Raw genomic sequence first — 16,357 nt, 5'->3', positions numbered from 1 at the left:
CTCTGCGGGGCTTTCAGGTGAGCAGTCCTTCTTCTTTCTTCAGATTGCCGAAATCTGATTTCCTGGGTTCAGGGTCGCCCCTAAATACTAAATTTTGGGGGGTGTTTAGGTCTGGGGGAGGGGCAGTAGCCAATGGCTACTGTCCTGGAGGGTGGCTACAGCCTCTTTGTGCCTTCTCCCTGTGGGGAGGGGGGCACTTCCCAAATTCTATTGGGGGGAATCCTCCAAAACAAGATGGAGGATTTCCTAATGCAGGGGTCACCTCAGCTCAGGGCACCTTAGGGGCTGTCCTGACTGGTGGGTGACTCCTCCTTGTTTTTCTCATTATCTCCTTCGGACTTGCCGCCAAAAGTGGGGGCTGTGTCCGGAGGGGCAGGCATCTCCACTAGCTGGGAGTGCCCTGGGGCACTGTAACTCCAGCCTTTGAGGCTCACCGCCAGGTGTTACAGTTCCTGCAGGGGGAGGTGTGAAGCACCTTCACCCCGTTACAGGCTTTGTTCCTGGCCAGAGAGCAACAAAGGCACTCACCCCATGTGGCCAGAAACCTGTCTGTGTTGGAGGCTGGCAGAAACTGGTCAGCCTAGCACTAGTAGTTGAACCTGGTATACAGGGGGCATCTCTAAGATGCCCTCTGTGTGCATTTCTCAATAAATCCCATACCGGCATCAGTGTGGATTTATTGTGCTGAGAAGTTTGAGACCAAACTTCCCAGTATTCAGTGTAGCCATTATGGAACTGTGGAGTTCGTGTTTGATAAAAAAGTATATGTTCTGGGAGTTTATGGCTACCCTGCACTTAAAATGCCTAAGAGTTGGCTTAGTCACTGTAGGGGCATAGTGCTCATGCAACTTTGCCCTCACCTGTGGTATAGTGCACCCTGCCTTAGGGCTGTAAGGCCTGCTAGAGGGGTTACTTACCTATGCCACAGGCAGTGGGTTGTGGGCATGGCACTCTGAGGGGAGTGCTATGTTGACTTAGTTATTTTCTTCCCACCAGCACACACAAGCTGTGAGGCAGTGTGCATGTGCTGAGTGAAGGGTCCCCAGGGTGTCATTATACATGCTGCAGCCATCAGAGACCTTCCCTGGCCACAGGGCCCTTGGTACCAGGGATACCATTTACAAGGGACTTATCTGTGTGCCAGAGCTGTGCCAATTGTGAAGACAAAGGTACAGTTTAGGGAAAGAACACTGGTGCTGGGGCCTGGTTAGCAGGGTCCCAGCACACTTTCAATCATAACTAGCATCAAAAAAAGGCAAAACATTTGGCTGTAATCATGAGAGGCTTTTTCCTACAACAACCACCTGGCACTCACTGTAACACCCACATATTGAGTATGTAGGTGGTACCCCTAAAACCTCAGACTCTGATTCCTGATGATCTCAGAACTGAACACTACAGAGTTGCATCAGCAGAGAATACTGCAGACACCAACTGACTTGGCCCCAGCTGTACCAGCCTATCTGCAGCCCTCAACAATTCTGTGACAAAAGACGACCCGTCCTGCAGACCAGCATCCTCAAAAGCCCTGTGAGGGACTGCCTGCCTTAGACAAAGACCAAGATCTCCTGAGAACAGCAGACCTGTTCTAGAAGAAACCAACTTTAAAAGAAAAGAACTCTGCCCTGAGGAACTGTGAAACTGCCTCCCGACCCACCTCTGCACCCAACGCCCCCAGCCCGACTCCAAGTGGCTCACCATTTTTGTGACGGTTTCCCAGCGATTCTGAGTTCGTGTCCACTGTGTGTTGACCCCTGCTGGACTCTGCCTCAAAGCCTGAGGTGTCAAACCGAAGGCTCCCCTTGATTTCCGACCTGCCTGGTAAACTGTTCCAGACGCCAAAGGCGGCCCATGCACCCGGAGCCCCTGAGCCTTGGGGAGCTGGATTGTCTGTGTCCCCACATTCCCTAGCATCATAACTTACTGGGCAGCTGTGGGTTTTCTTCGTCCAGCCTCCTGGCCTGATGCTGCAGCCTTTTTCCAAAACTGATCTCCTCCATTTATTTTGTCTTAGGCACCCAACGCTGTGTTGACACTCTGCACCCGGCCGCCCCTGTGCCGCTGAGGGTGTAAGTTTAGTGGTGTCTTGTGGCCCACCTGTGTTTACCTCAACCCGAGGAGACTGACCCCTGACTACGCTTTACTCACCCGTGAGCAGCACATCTTCGTTCACCCCCCAGTCTCCTTTGGTTAACATTGGGCGCCCAACTCCGAATTCAACCTCTGCACCTGACCTCCCCTGTGCCACTGTGGGTGCACTCTTGGTACTGATTTGAACCTTGCCTGTTGGTTGTTGACCTAAAGCCCCGAAGTCTGGATTTGTAAGTTGTGTACTTCTCCACAAAACTGCATTATTGTTTTCCTCCTAAAGGTTAACATTGCTGTACTGCAAAATTGCATTGTGTTGATTTTTGAAACTGCAAAGTATGTATCTTTTAAAAAATACTTACCTTATAGTGAAGTCCTTTGGTTCAAAGCATATATCAAAGCAAATGTTATTTTTCTAAATTGGTCTCCAATTTATTCATTGATTGTGTGTCTCATTTAGTGCCTCTGTGAGTACAACCAATGCTTAACACTACTCCTTGATAAGCCTAACTGCTCAACCACACTACCATAAAGAGAGCTTTAGTCCAATCTACTTTTGCCTCTGCAATACCACTCGGGGATCCACTGGACTCTCTTCACACTGTACTTCATTTTAGTGCACTATATAGAGAGACACCTTCCTACATATGGGCACTCTCAAAGGCCATTACTGTTTTTTTGCGGTAGCCTGATTGTAGGAGGCTGGCCTGGCTTATAGTGGGTACCTAGTGGTACGTACCCCTTGTGCCAGGTCCAGTTATCCTTTATTAGTAGATTATTAGTGTTCTAGCAGTTTAGGCTGATAGAGGTAGCTATAGCAGAGCAGCTTAGGCTGAACTAGGAGCCATGCAAAGCTCCTACTATACCACTTATATCACTTAGCACTCTATCATAAGAAACAATACTCGGAGTTACTAAAAATAAAGGTACTTTAGTTTAGTGACAATGGGGGTCATTATGACCCTGGCGGAAGGCGGAGAAGCGGCGGTAAGACCGCCAACAGGCTGGCAGTCTCCCTTCATGGAATTATGACAATGGCGGTTACTGCCATGGTCATCCGCCGGTTCTCCGTTCCGCCCACGAGGGCGGAGACGACCGCCGGGCTGGAGACCTGGGTCTCCAGCCCGGCGGCCGTCACTATACCGCCGGCGGTATTTGGACCCGGCTTACCGCCGTGGATTTCCAGCGGTTTGAACCGCCATGAAATCCATGGCGGTAAGCACTATCAGTGCCAGGGAATCCCTTCCCTGGCACTGATAGGGGTCTCCCCCACCCGACTCCCTCCCCTACCCCCCCACCACCCCTGCCACCCTCCAAAGGTGGCAGGGACCCCCTCCCTACCCCAACCCCCAACATCACTACACCCATACCCACACGACACGCACGCAGGCACCACCTACATACATACACGCACACACACCGACATACATAAACGCACACACACCGACATACATTCAAAGATCCACAGACACGCACACCCACATTCAAACATACACGCACACAACCATACAGACATACCCACAGACATACACGCACTCATTCCCATACACACACCACCTCACAAGCATACACGCACTCACACACCCCCTCTACATACGCAGACGCACACCCCCATGCACGCACACAACACACAACACCCCCCTCCCCTCACGGACGATCGACTTACCTGGTCCGACGATCCTCCGGGAGGGGACGGGAGCCATGGGGGCAGCTCCGCCGACACCACACCGCCAACAGAACACCGCCACGGCGAATCACAGGACTTGATTCCCTGGGTGGAGTTCTGTTGGCGTGGCGGTGGAGGTGGAGCAACCTCCACTTCCCCGCCGCCCGCCAGTATGGCTGTTGGCGGCTCTCCGTCCGTAAAGGGACGGAGAGCTGCCAACGGTCATAATAGGCCGAGCGGCAAACCGCCTGCACTGGCGGTCTTCCGTACGGCGGTCCCTCAGCGGTCTTTAAAAAAGACCGTCGAGGTCAAAATGACCCCCAATATGCCAAAAGTATCTCAGAGGATATACTCCCTTAGGAGGTAAGTAAAATACACAAAATATACACACAAACCAAAAATCAGGTAAGTAAACAGTTAGAAAAGTAGTGCAAACACTGTAGAATACAATAGGATGCAATAGGAGACAATAGGCCTAGGGGCAACACAAACCATATACTCCAAAAGTGGAATGCGAACCACAAATGGACCCCAGGCCTAGTGTAGTGTGTAGAAGGTCGTTGGGAGTGTAAGAAAACACTAAGGGTGTCCAACATACCTGTAGACGGGTGTGAACTACCTCGTCTACGGACTCAACAGAATGGCACCGGTCGCGCGCCTCGTCCGATCCCTTTCCACGTCTCCAGGGAGACGCGTGGGGGCGGGACGAAACATCGGCACCGGATTTCCGGGTCGCCGATGACAAAAAAAAACAACGGACTCCGAGGACGAGCGCGACAAGCCCGGAAGAGGAGGAGCGGACACGACGCGAGGAAAACGCCGAAACTGAAGGAGACGAGGAGGAGGCGGCCCGACCAGCAAACGGAACCCAGAAGGAAAACGGAAAAGGAGCCAAGCCCCGCCACGACCCAGGAGGGTCGTGACTCTACAAGACCCTGCAAGAGAGAAAAGAAGAGAGACGTAAACAGAAGACCACCACAACTTAGGAAAAGAAGACACATAACGGACCATTAAAACAGAAAAACGCTACGGAAGCAATTCCAATAAAAAGGACACGTGTAGAAGTGCACTATACGAACAACCTAATCCAATATACTAAATTCAAATAAAAACCCCTTCCTGGACTAATCCATAAGACGAGTCAGAGTCCTTTTGTACCGCTGAGCCTTCCACAATACCCCACCCCATGACCCTGAAAAGTAGGAGTAAAGGTACCCTACTACCCCAGAAAGACAGTAAATTCGAGATAGGGGATTCTGCAAAGACAACAACTGACTGCAAAGCACTGAAGACGGATTCCTGGACCTGAGGACCTGCAACGGAAGGGGACCAAGTCCAAGAGTCACGCAAGTGTTCAGGGAGGGCAGGAGCCCGCTAAACCCCGGATGAAGGTGCAAAAGGGCTGCCTCTGAGTGGAAGAAGCCGAATATTTTGCAACAACGGAAGGTGCCAGGAACTTCCCCTTTGGTCAGAAGATGTCACACGGCGTGCTGGAGCATGCAGAGTTGTTTCCATGCAGAAAGACCGCAAACAAGGCTTGCAAGCTGCAAGAGTCGCGGTTGAAGAAAATGGGTGCTGCCCGGGCCCAGGAAGGACCAGGAGGTCGCCCTTTGGAGGAGGAGACAGAGGGTGTGCTCAACAGCACAGAGAGCCCACGCAGATGCAGGCAGCACCCGCAGAAGCACTTGAACAGGCATTCAAGAAATCTGACCACAGTGGTCTTCTCAACACAACAAAAGAGGGGCCCACGAAGCCGGTGGTCAACTCAGCGAGTTGAGCAATGCGGGATGGACTGCTGGGGACCTGGGCTGTGATGTGCACAAAGGAATCCTTGCAAAAGTGCACAGAAGCCCTAGCAGCTGCAGATCACGCAGTACACAGGATTACTGTCTGGCATGGGGAGGCACGGACTTACCTCCACCAAATTTGGACAGAAGGACCACTGGACTGTCTGGGTCACTTGGATCCAGCTCCTTTGTTCCAGGGACCACGCTCGTCAAGATGAGAGGGGACCCATAGGACCAGTGATGCAGAAGTTTGGCACCTGCGTTAGCAGGAGGTAGATTCCGACGACCAACAGGAGATTTCTTCTTGGATTCCAGTGCAGGGTGAAGGCAGACAGCCCTCAGAGCATGCACCACCAGGAAACAGTCAAGAAAGCTGGCAGGATAAGGCGCTACAATGTTGCTGGTAGTCTTCTTGCTACTTTGTTGCGGTTTTGCAGGCGTCCTGGAGCAGTCTGCGGTCGATCTTTGGCAGAAGTCGAAGAGGGAGATGCAGAGGAACTCTGGTGAGCTCTTGCATTTGTTATCCGAAGAGGAACCCACAGGAGAGACCCTAAATAGCCCTCAGAGGAGGATTGGCTACCTAACCAGGTTAGAGCATATCAGGAGGGGTCTCTGACGTCACCTGCTGGCTCAGGCCACTCAGAGGCCTCCATTGTGCCCTCATACCTCTGCATTCAAGATGGCAGAGGTCTGGGACACACTGGAGGAGCTCTGGGCACCATCCCTGGGGTGGTGATGGACAGGGGAGTGGTCACTCCCCTTTCCTTTGTCCAGTTTCGCTCCAGAGCAGGGGCTGGGGGCTCCCTGAACCGGTGTAGACTGGTTTATGAAAGGAGGGCACCATCTGTGCCCTTCAAAGCATTCCCAGGGGCCAGGAGAGGCTACTCCTCTCAGGCCCATTACATCTATTTCCAAAGGGAGAGGGTGTAACACACCTCTCTCAGAGGAAATCCTTTGTTCTGCCTTCCTGGGACTGGGCTGCCCAGACCCCAGGAGGGTAGAAACCTGTCTGAGGGTTGGCAGAAGCAGTAGCTGCAGAGAAAACCCCAGAGAGCTAGATTGGCAGTACCCGGGGTCCAAGCTGGAGCCCAAGGGATGCATGTGATTGGCACCCCAATACCAGATTTGGCTTGGGGGGACAATTCCATGATCTTAGACATGTTACATGGCCATGTTCAGAGTTACAATTTTGAAGCTACATATAGTATTCACCTATATATGGTACACACGTGTTATGGTGTCCGCGCACTCACAAAGTACTGGGAAATTGCCCTGAACAATGTGGGGGCACCTTGGCTAGTGCCAGCGTGCCCTCACACTTAGTAACTTTGCACCTAACCTTCAACAAGTGAGGGTTAGACATATAGGTGATTTATAAGTTACTTAAGTGCAGTGTAAAATGGCTGTGAAATAACGTGGATGTTATTTCACTCCGGCTGCAGTGGCAGTCCTGTGTAAGAATTGTCTGAGCTCCCTATGGGTGGCAAAAGAAATGCTGCAGCCCATAGGGATCTCCTGGAACCCCAATACCCTGGGTACCTAGGTACCATATACTAGGGAATTATAAGGGTGTTCCAGTGTGCCAATTAGAATTGGTAAAATATAGTCACTAGCCTGCAGTGACAATTTTAAAAGCAGAGAGAGCATAAACACTGAGGTTCTGGTTAGCAGAGCCTCAGTGATACAGTTAGGCACCACACAGGGAACACATATAGGCCACAAATATGAGCGCTGGGGTCCTGGCTAGCAGGATCCCAGTGACGCAGGCAAAAACAAACTGACAGACAAGTAAAAATGGGGATAACATGCCAGGCAAGATGGTACTTTCCTACACTGATCACTTTCCTTGTTTAAGTCTCCTGTTGTAAATATTTTCCTTATGGCCTTACTCATGTTTCCTCCATCTATATTCATTGTGCCCCAATGGGAATTGAAGTTATTTTTGGCATTTATGATGTGCGCTCCTCTCGAACCTCTCCACAGTTGCCCTCTCAGATGTCTCACTTTGGACATAGCCTTCCTTATGGCCATTATATGTGCCCGCAGGGTGAGTGAGCAGCAGGCATTGTCATGTAGGTTGCCCTACCTTTCCATCTATCCTGATAAATGACGCTTCACAGTAGGTCCTCCTTCCTACTAAAAGTGAATACGCCATTTCATGTAGACCAATCCAGACCTTGCCTACTTTTTATGCACCCCTGCATCCTTCTAAGGAAGAGGATAGACTCCACTTCCTGGACATAAAAAAATCATTGGCGTTCTACCTTGATCGTACCAAAGAGTTCTTGGTGGATCATCAACTCGTTGATGATGTGGGTGCCTAGAAAGGTCGGGCAGTGCGGAAGAGAACCACCTCCAGATGGGCCATTCTCTGCATTAAAATGTGCTATGCACTGGCTAAGAAGCAACACAAAGGTGATTTGCATGCTCATTCTACCATTCCTAAAGCTGCAACCACTGCATTAGCACACGGACTTCCAGTCCTTGACATTTGTCAGGCGGCAGCTTGGGCATCTCTGCACACGTTTACCAAACACTACAGTTCGGCCCATAGGAACAGGCACTTTGCCCGTTCTTTCCTGCAGGACTTTCTAGTGTGATCTTAGTTTGTAGACACACCTGTGGAGATGGTATTGCTTAGGTATCTCTTCTAAGGTAAGGAATCTGCAACTAGATGTCTCTATCAGATGGACAAGTTACTTCGGTAACGCCTTATCTGATAGAGACAGTATCTAGTTGCAGATTCCTTATGACCCACCCATCCTTCCCACTGTGCGATCTAGGGGCAGGGACTCCCTTTCATGGCCCTACCAGTGGTCATTATTTGTCATGACTGCACTTCTGACGTGGAAAGTTGTGAAAAGAAACTGACGTCAGTGCTCCGGGGTGGTGCCTATATAAGACCTACGACATCATACCCAACGCAGACGATGTCAGCGACGGACGTGGAGCCGATCGATGCCACCTAACAACGTGCAGGGTGTGAGAAAACAGGGCTGATTGCAGAGGCCCCCTAACTTTTTGCCCCCATTTTCCACTTTTTGCTGGTGTTTTCCTGAATCTGATGGTGCCCTGGGTACTGCTAACCAGTCCCAGGGCCTGTGCTCTGTGTAAAATGGATATGCAAATTAGGCTAATTATAATTGGCTAAGTTAACCTACCTATAAGTCCCTAGTATATGGTAGGGCATGTAGGTTTAGAGACCACAGCATAGGTAGTGCACCCATAGGTGCACTGCTGAGGTTGCCAGTGTCATTTTAAAGGAAGGCCTGCCTTGCTGGCTGCTTTTAAATTAAAGTTATATGCAAATTCGACTTTGGAATTAAAAGTAGTTCCAAAGTCTTAAACTACCTTATTTTTACATATACGTCACCCCTAAGGTGTGCCCTATGTGCCCCTAGGGCTGGGTGCCATGTAACTATAAGCAGGGACTTTATAAAAATAGCTTTATAAGCCCTGGTGAGGTAAAAACAGCCAAATTCGTTTTTCCCTCATCGTAGTAAATGGCCTTCATAGGCTAGAATGGGGAGACTTTATTTTAATTTTTAAAGTCTTCTTAAATGATGCATACCAAGAATTTGGTATCAAATTAATTGTTGTAATAAATCCCACAACTTCCAGTTGTTGGATTTAATATAACTTGTTCAGGTAAAGAGTTTTAAACTTTACCTGAAAAGTTGCCAATTTCAGCCCTGCATTGTTTTTGCTGCTGTGCTCTGATTGGCGGCTGGCCTCTAGCAGCTTGGCCAAGCTGCCTTGATGAGGTGTGAAGTGGCCTGGCTCCACACAAAGAAATGTGCCTGTGGAAAGGAATCTCCCCTCAGCAGATGGTGAGGCAGAAAGGGGGAGGGCTGCCAAACTGGTCTTCAAAGGCAGAGAAGGACATTTGGAGCAACCAGCAACACCCCCACATCCTGCAACCCCAGACAACTAGGTGCCCCCTTGATTAGATTAGGAGAGGGCAGGAGAGGGGTGTGTTTATGATTTTTTGCCACACCAGTGGGTGGGCTCAGCCAGATGTAACCTCCAAAAATCAGATTCAGCCATGATGGATTTTTAGAGAATGTTGCCTCCTGGGATTGATTTTTGCCACACTTCCCAGGAAGTGGTCATCACAGGGGGAAGGACCCTGCACCTGATTGGAGAACCCGGACCCCCCTGCTTTTCACCCAGGAGCAAGGATAAAACTGGCATACCTGCACCCACACCTCAGTTCCCTACCACATCCAACAAGGAAGAACTACAGAAAGACTGCCCTGCTAGACCCCTGGCCTGCACCTGGAACCTGCACTCAGAAGGACTGCACCAGCTGCACACTTGGGCTTCACCACAAGAAGGACTTTGCCTGGCTTCAACTTGTTCAAGGAGGGACTCCCTGTTTGCTACAGGTGAAAAATTGCTATCCAGAGTCCCCTGCACCAACTCCTGAAGAAAGCGACCAGCTGACCACTGTCCAGTGGCCAAAAAGGAGTTTGCGCCAGGTGCATTCTGGGAGTTGTAGTCCGCACCCCCCAAGGACCATCTAAAAACTTCTGGACCCTTGGGGTGAGCTGTGGACCCCAAAAGAACCTTAAAAGGACATCTGGGAGAAGCCCAGAAGTTTGGAAAAGATTGGACAACTTTTGTAAAAAAGCTCCATAGAGGGACCGACCCGCCGCGGCAACTCTAGCCAGATTGCCTCAACCGCGACCCGGCCTGATTTGCTGGTTCGTCCCGGTAAAGAAAATCTCAGAAAAAGAGACTAAGTCCGAAGGTAAAAAGTTGACTGGGACCTCCCAGCCAGCGTACCCGAAGAGGGCTCCATGGACGTCGTATCAAGACCCAGGTTTACCCCGGTCGAAGGATTTTCACCTTGAAAAAACGACTAAGTCCGAAGGTAAAAATCTCCACTGAGGATTCCCGCGACGCATATCCGGAGAAGGGCTCCAGGAGGTCGGATTGGACTGGCAGGTTCGTCCCGCTGAAGAAAATCTTCAAAAAAGAGACATAGGGGGTTATTACAACTTTGGAGGTGGTGTTAATCCGTCCCAAAAGTGACGGTAAAGTGACGGATATACCACCAGCCGTATTACGAGTTCCATAGGATATAATGGACTCGTAATACGGCTGGTGGTATATCCGTCACTTAACCGTCACTTTTGGGACGGATTAACACCACCTCCAAAGTTGTAATAACCCCCTAAGTGTGAAGGTAAACTTTTAACCGAGGCCTCCCGCGGCCTGAAACTTTGACTTTGCCCCGGTCGAGGTGCAACCAGATGACCCTATTGGCGCTTTTTGTTTCTAGGCGCTAAAAAAAAATCATCTTTAAAAATTCATATCTCCGGTTCCCCTTATCCGATTTTATTTGTTTTTGTGTCATTTTAAAGATAAAAATATAATCTATTTTTATAAATTGGTTTTGGATTTTTAAACTGTTTCCTGTGTTTTATTTAATTACTGTTTTGTGATATTTGAATGCTTTACACTCTGTCTCCTAAGTTAAGCCTTGACGCTCGTTGCCAAGCTACCAAGGGTTGAGCTGGGTTTAATTTACTGAGACGTAACTGGACCTTAGTGGAGGTTAGTGGCCTATTGCTAAGTGTAGTTACCTACCTGCCCTTACCAATAACCCATTTTCCAAAACAGGGGTACTGCACAAGAAATGTATGTGGATCCAGACTGACACCTGAGGAAAATTATAAGGTAAGGAATCTGCAACTAGACATTGTCTCTACCAGATAAGACATTACCAAGGGTAAGTGACTTGCCCCTCAGTGAATGACGACAATCTAAATAAAATCTCCATGTTACCAGATCTTTGCTCCATATAAAGCATGTACAATTGAATATGTTTAGAGTAGTTTCATGGGAGTCAAAGGTCGACAGGCCACCAAGTCTTGTTATCCTAAGTATGACAGCAAGAGGTCTAGGATAAAATGTTCCTACTTTTTTCAACCTAGGTTACTCAGCAGAGAATAGACAATCTTTTTTTTTTTGTTTTATACCATTCAGAGGAAATAATCCAAACAAAACAAATACCTTATACAGATCTTCGGTGGCCTGTATCAACTCAGTTCTATCATCCTGTACAAAGAGATTATTGCCTTGCTCACGCTCTTGCATGTTTGTTGAGTTGGGTATACAACAATGTACTCTGTTTCAGGATGTATGGTTTGTACAGATACTTTACAGCTGTGTCTATGTACTTAGCGTCACATTCTACCTTTGTTACAAATTGTATCCTTTTTGCTCTATCTTGATGTAGATCTTCTTCAGCAATACCAGTCAGCAGTTGTTAAAGTCAACGAAGTGAATGACGAACTTGAACTGCATTTAGAAAGCCTTAATACTCCAGAAATGTTACAGAAACAAAGGGAGCTCAGTGAACAGGAGAAAAATCTCAGACTTATTGAGGAGAAACTAGGTAAGCTCATACACACCACTCCCATATATGTTGAAGCTTCTGAATGGTCTCCATAATGATTGAATGATCACTTTAGCCACCAGGATACTCTAGCTTCAGCCTGCCTGTGATTATTTTTAATCAGATTTAAACATTTGATTTTTTATTCAATTATTCATTTGCCTTTTTTCTTCTGATATTTCTAGAAGTTGGTTGATGGACTATTTTATGCATATCATTAAGTTTGGCATTATTTCTGAAAGATGGTTGTGAAATTAGACATAAGGGCTTCAATTGCCATAACATCTGTCCATGGGTTTACAGATTGTAGAAAGGGGCTATACCCTACCCTTTAAACTGTCTCCCCCCCCAAATCACCCCTCTACCTCCTTTGTCCCCTCAAGTCAGAAGAATATCTGTATCCTGTAGCAGGGATTGGTAGCTCTGCTGTAGAAAAAAGTAGTTAAGATGGTACCAGAACAGGAAATTGTGCAGGGGTTCTGCTCTCTGTAGTTCCTGGTTCCCAAGACGGACGGCAGTCCAAGTCAAATCCTAGACCTCATGTGTAGGAAAGTACCCTCTTTTGGCGTGGTTACCCTCATTTTTTTGCCTGATATCAGTATGGTTAGACTGTTTTCACTTGGATCCTGCTAACCAGGACCCCAGTGACTGTGCTCTCTCCCTTTAAATTTGGTTTCCAAGGACTTGGCACACCCCTCAATTGGCATACTAGTGCCCCCATATAAGTCCCTACTATATGGTACTTGGGTACCCTGGGGCATTGAGGCACCAGGGGTTCCCCATGGGCTTCAGCATGTATTGTGCCATCTATGGGAGCCCATGCAAAATGTATCTGCAGGCCTGCCATTGCAGCCTGCGTGAAATGGTGTATGCACCTTTTCACCACAGGTCACTGCACCAGGTCACTGTAAGTCACCCGTATGGTAGCCCCTCCTAGTCCAGAGGGAAGGGTGCAAGTCCCTGTGTGTGAGGGCACCCCTGTATGAACAGAGGTGCCCCAAGAACTCCAGTTCCTTTGCACTGTACTTCGTAAATGCGAGGAAGCAATTTTACCCATGTACTGGACATAGGTTACTACCTATGTCCAGCTACATAATGGCAACTCCAAACCAGGGTATGTTTGGTATCAAACATGTCAGAATCATGCCCTAATACTGTTGTCAGTCTTGGTTGTATGATTCCATGCACTCTGGGGCTCCTTAGAGAACCCCCAGTATTGCTCCTACCAGTCTTCCAGGGTTTTGCAGTCAGCCTGCACTGCCATCCCTCAGATAGGTTTTTGCCCTCCTGCTCCTTGACCAGCTCAAGTAGGGGAAGGCAGAACAAAGGATTTCCTGTGGGAGAGGGAGGCAACACCCTCTCCTTTGGAAATGGATATTACATGGCTTGGGATCTGTAGCCTCCCCAAGCCACTGGTATTGCTCTGAAGGGCATGCATAAACCGGTTTGCACCAGTCCAGGGACCCAGGTCCCAGCTCTATTGCGAAACTGGACAAAGGAAAGGGGAGTGCCCACTCCCCTGTCCATGACCACCCCAGGGGTGGTGCCCAGAGCTCCTCCAGTTTCCCAGACCTCTACCATCTTGAATCCAGAGGTGTGAGGGCACAATGGAGGCCTCTGAGTGGCCAGTGCCAGCATGTGACGTCAGAGACCCCTCCTGAGAGGTGCTTACCTGACTAGGTGGCCAATCCTCCTCTGAGCGCTATATAGGGCCTCTCCTGTGGGCTTCTCGTCAGATAACGAATGCAAGAGCTCACCAGAGTTCCTCTGGATCTCCCTCTTCGACTTCTGCCAAGGATCGACCGCTGACTGCTCTACGACACCTGCAAAACTGCAACAAAGTAGCACGAAGACTACCAGCGACATTGTAGCGCCTAATCCTGCCTGCTTTCTCGACTGTTTACTGGTGGTGCATGCTCTGGGGGCTGTCTGCCTTCACCCTGCACTGGAAGCTAAGAAGAAATCTCCTGTGGGATGACGGAATCTTCCCCCTGCTAACGCAGGCACCAAACTTCTGCTTCACCGGTCCTCTGGGTCCCCTCTCATCGTGACGAGCGTGGTCACTGGAACACAGGAGCTGGATCCAAGTGACCCCGACAGTCCAGTGGTCCATCTGTCCAAATTTGGCGGAGGTAAGTCCTTGCCTCTCCTCGCCAGACATTAATCCTGTGTACTGCATGATCTGCAGCTGCTAGGGCTTCTGTCCACTTTTGCAAGGAATCCTTTGTGCACAGCACAGCCCAGGTCCCCAGCACTCCGCCCTGCATTGCTCAACTCGCTAAGTTGACCACTGGCTTCGTGCGACCCTCTTTTGTAGTATTGAAACGACCGCCGTGCTCAGTTTTCTTGAACCCGTGTTCAAGTACTTCTGCGGGTGCTGCCGCCTTGCAGAATCCTCAGCTTCTTCCACCCAGAGGCAGCCATTTTGCATCTTCATCCGGGGTTTAGTGGGCTCCTACCCCCCCTGGACACTTTTGTGACTCTTGGACTTGGTCCCCATCCTTTACAGGTCCTCACGTCCAGGAATCCGTCTTCAGTGCTTTGCAGTCAGTTGTGGTCTTTGCAGAATCTCCTATCACAACTTTAGTGTGTTTCTGGGGAGGTAGGGTCACTTTACTCCTACTTTTCATGGTCTTGGGGTGGGGTATCTTGGACACCCTTAGTGGTTTCTTACATTCCCAGCGACCCTCTACACACTACGCTAGGCCTGGGGTCCCTAAGTGATTCGCATTCCATTTTCTTAGTATATGGTTTGTGTTGCCCCTAGGCCTATTGCATCTTATTGCATTCTGCAGTGTTTGCACTACTTTTCTAACTGTTTACTTACCTGATTTTGGTTTGTGTGTCTATTTTGTGTATTTTACCTACCTCTTAAGGGAGTATACCCTCTGAGATATTTTTGGCACATTGTCACTAAAATAAACTACCTTTATTTTTAATAACTCTGAGTATTGTGATTCTTATGATATAGTGCTATATGATGTAAGTGGTATAGTAGGAGCTTTGCATGTCTCCTAGTTCAGCCTAAGCTGCTCTGCTATAGCTACCTCTATCAGCCTAATCTTCTAGAACAGTGGTTCCCAACCTGTGGTCCGGGGACCCCTGGGGGTCCGCAAAGCCTTCTCAGGGGGTCCGCGAGAGCCTAGAAAATTAAAAAATATTAACAAATATTGACAAATTAGTTCCCTAGCTTCCAGTAATGACTCAGGCGGGGTTCCCCGGATTCCAGTGATGATTCAGTGGGGGTCCCAGGGTTCCATTAATGTTAAAGTGGGGGTCCACAGAAATCAAAAGGTTGGGAACCACTGTTCTAGAACACTAGTAATCTACTAATAAGGGATCACTGGACCTGGCACACGGTGTAAGTACCATCAGGTACCCACTATAAGCCAGGCCAGCCTCCTACAACTAGCAAATAAAAATAGCACCTGCAGCAAAAGAAAAAACAGCAATCTCTGCACCTGATGGTCACTACCAGTTTACTGTGATGCCTTTTGGCTAAACGAATGCCTCTGCCACCTTCCAAAGGTTGGTGAATCAAGTCCTTGCTGGCTTGGAGTCCTTTAGTGCAGCTTATCTTGATGAGATTGCTGTCTTTAGCGCCAACTGGCAGGATCACCTGGTCCACCTGAAGAAGGTTTTGCAGGCCCTGCAAGCAGCAGGCCTCTCTATCAAGGCATCTAAATGTCAGATTGGGCAGGGAACTGTGATTTACTTGGGACACCTTGTAGGTGGAAGCCAAGTTCAGCCACTCCAACCCCAGATCCAGACTATTCTGGACTGGGTAGCTCCAAAAATCCAGACTCAAGTCTGGGTATTCCTTGGCTTGACTGTGTACTATAGGAGGTTTGTAAAGGGATATGGATCAATAGTGACACCCCTCACAGAACTGACCTCTAAGAAAATGCCCAAGAAAGTGAACTGGACCGTGGACTGTCAAAAGGCCTTTGACACCCTGAAGCAAGTTATATGTACAGCACTAGTTTGGAAAGCTCCAAATTATTCTAAGCGGTTCATTTTGCAGACTGATGCCTCTGAGCATGGGATAGGAGCAGTCCTTCACCAAACAAATGATGATATCCTTGACCAACCTGTTGCTTATATTAGCAGGAGGTTACTCCCCAGGGAGCAGCGTTGGAGTGCCATTGAGAGGAAGGCCTTTGTTGTGATCTTGTCCCTGAAGAAGTTGAGACAGTACCTTTTTGGTACTCACTTCACAGTTCAAACTGACCACAGACCTCTCAGATGGCTGATGCAAATGAAAGGAGAGAACCCTAAACTGTTGAGGTGCTCCCCATCCCTACAGAGAATGGGCTTTGGGGTGGAACACAGACCTGGGACTGCACATGCCATTGCTGATGGCCTTTCCAGGTTCTTCCACTTAGAAAGAGAAGACTCTCTTGGGAAAGG

The 16,357-nt window shown here is 48.9% G+C and overlaps 1 protein-coding gene across 3 annotated transcripts in view; it reads left to right on the top strand.

Annotated features, from left to right (window-relative positions):
- The window catches only part of SMCHD1 (structural maintenance of chromosomes flexible hinge domain containing 1), a 2,128,336-nt gene that overhangs the window by 2,058,523 nt on the left and 53,456 nt on the right, over positions 1-16,357 (top strand). For all 3 annotated transcript variants that reach the window (XM_069219969.1, XM_069219967.1, XM_069219968.1), the window contains one exon: positions 11,789-11,947. In XM_069219969.1, coding sequence (XP_069076070.1) covers positions 11,789-11,947 — 159 coding nt within the window. The remainder of the gene's footprint in view (positions 1-11,788; positions 11,948-16,357) is intronic.

The sequence above is a fragment of the Pleurodeles waltl genome, chromosome 2_2 (assembly GCF_031143425.1).
Source record: "Pleurodeles waltl isolate 20211129_DDA chromosome 2_2, aPleWal1.hap1.20221129, whole genome shotgun sequence".
In the NCBI taxonomy this organism is placed as follows: Eukaryota; Metazoa; Chordata; class Amphibia; order Caudata; family Salamandridae; genus Pleurodeles; species Pleurodeles waltl.
Note: the sequence above shows the minus strand (reverse complement) of the source record. Positions and strands in the feature narration are given on the sequence as shown.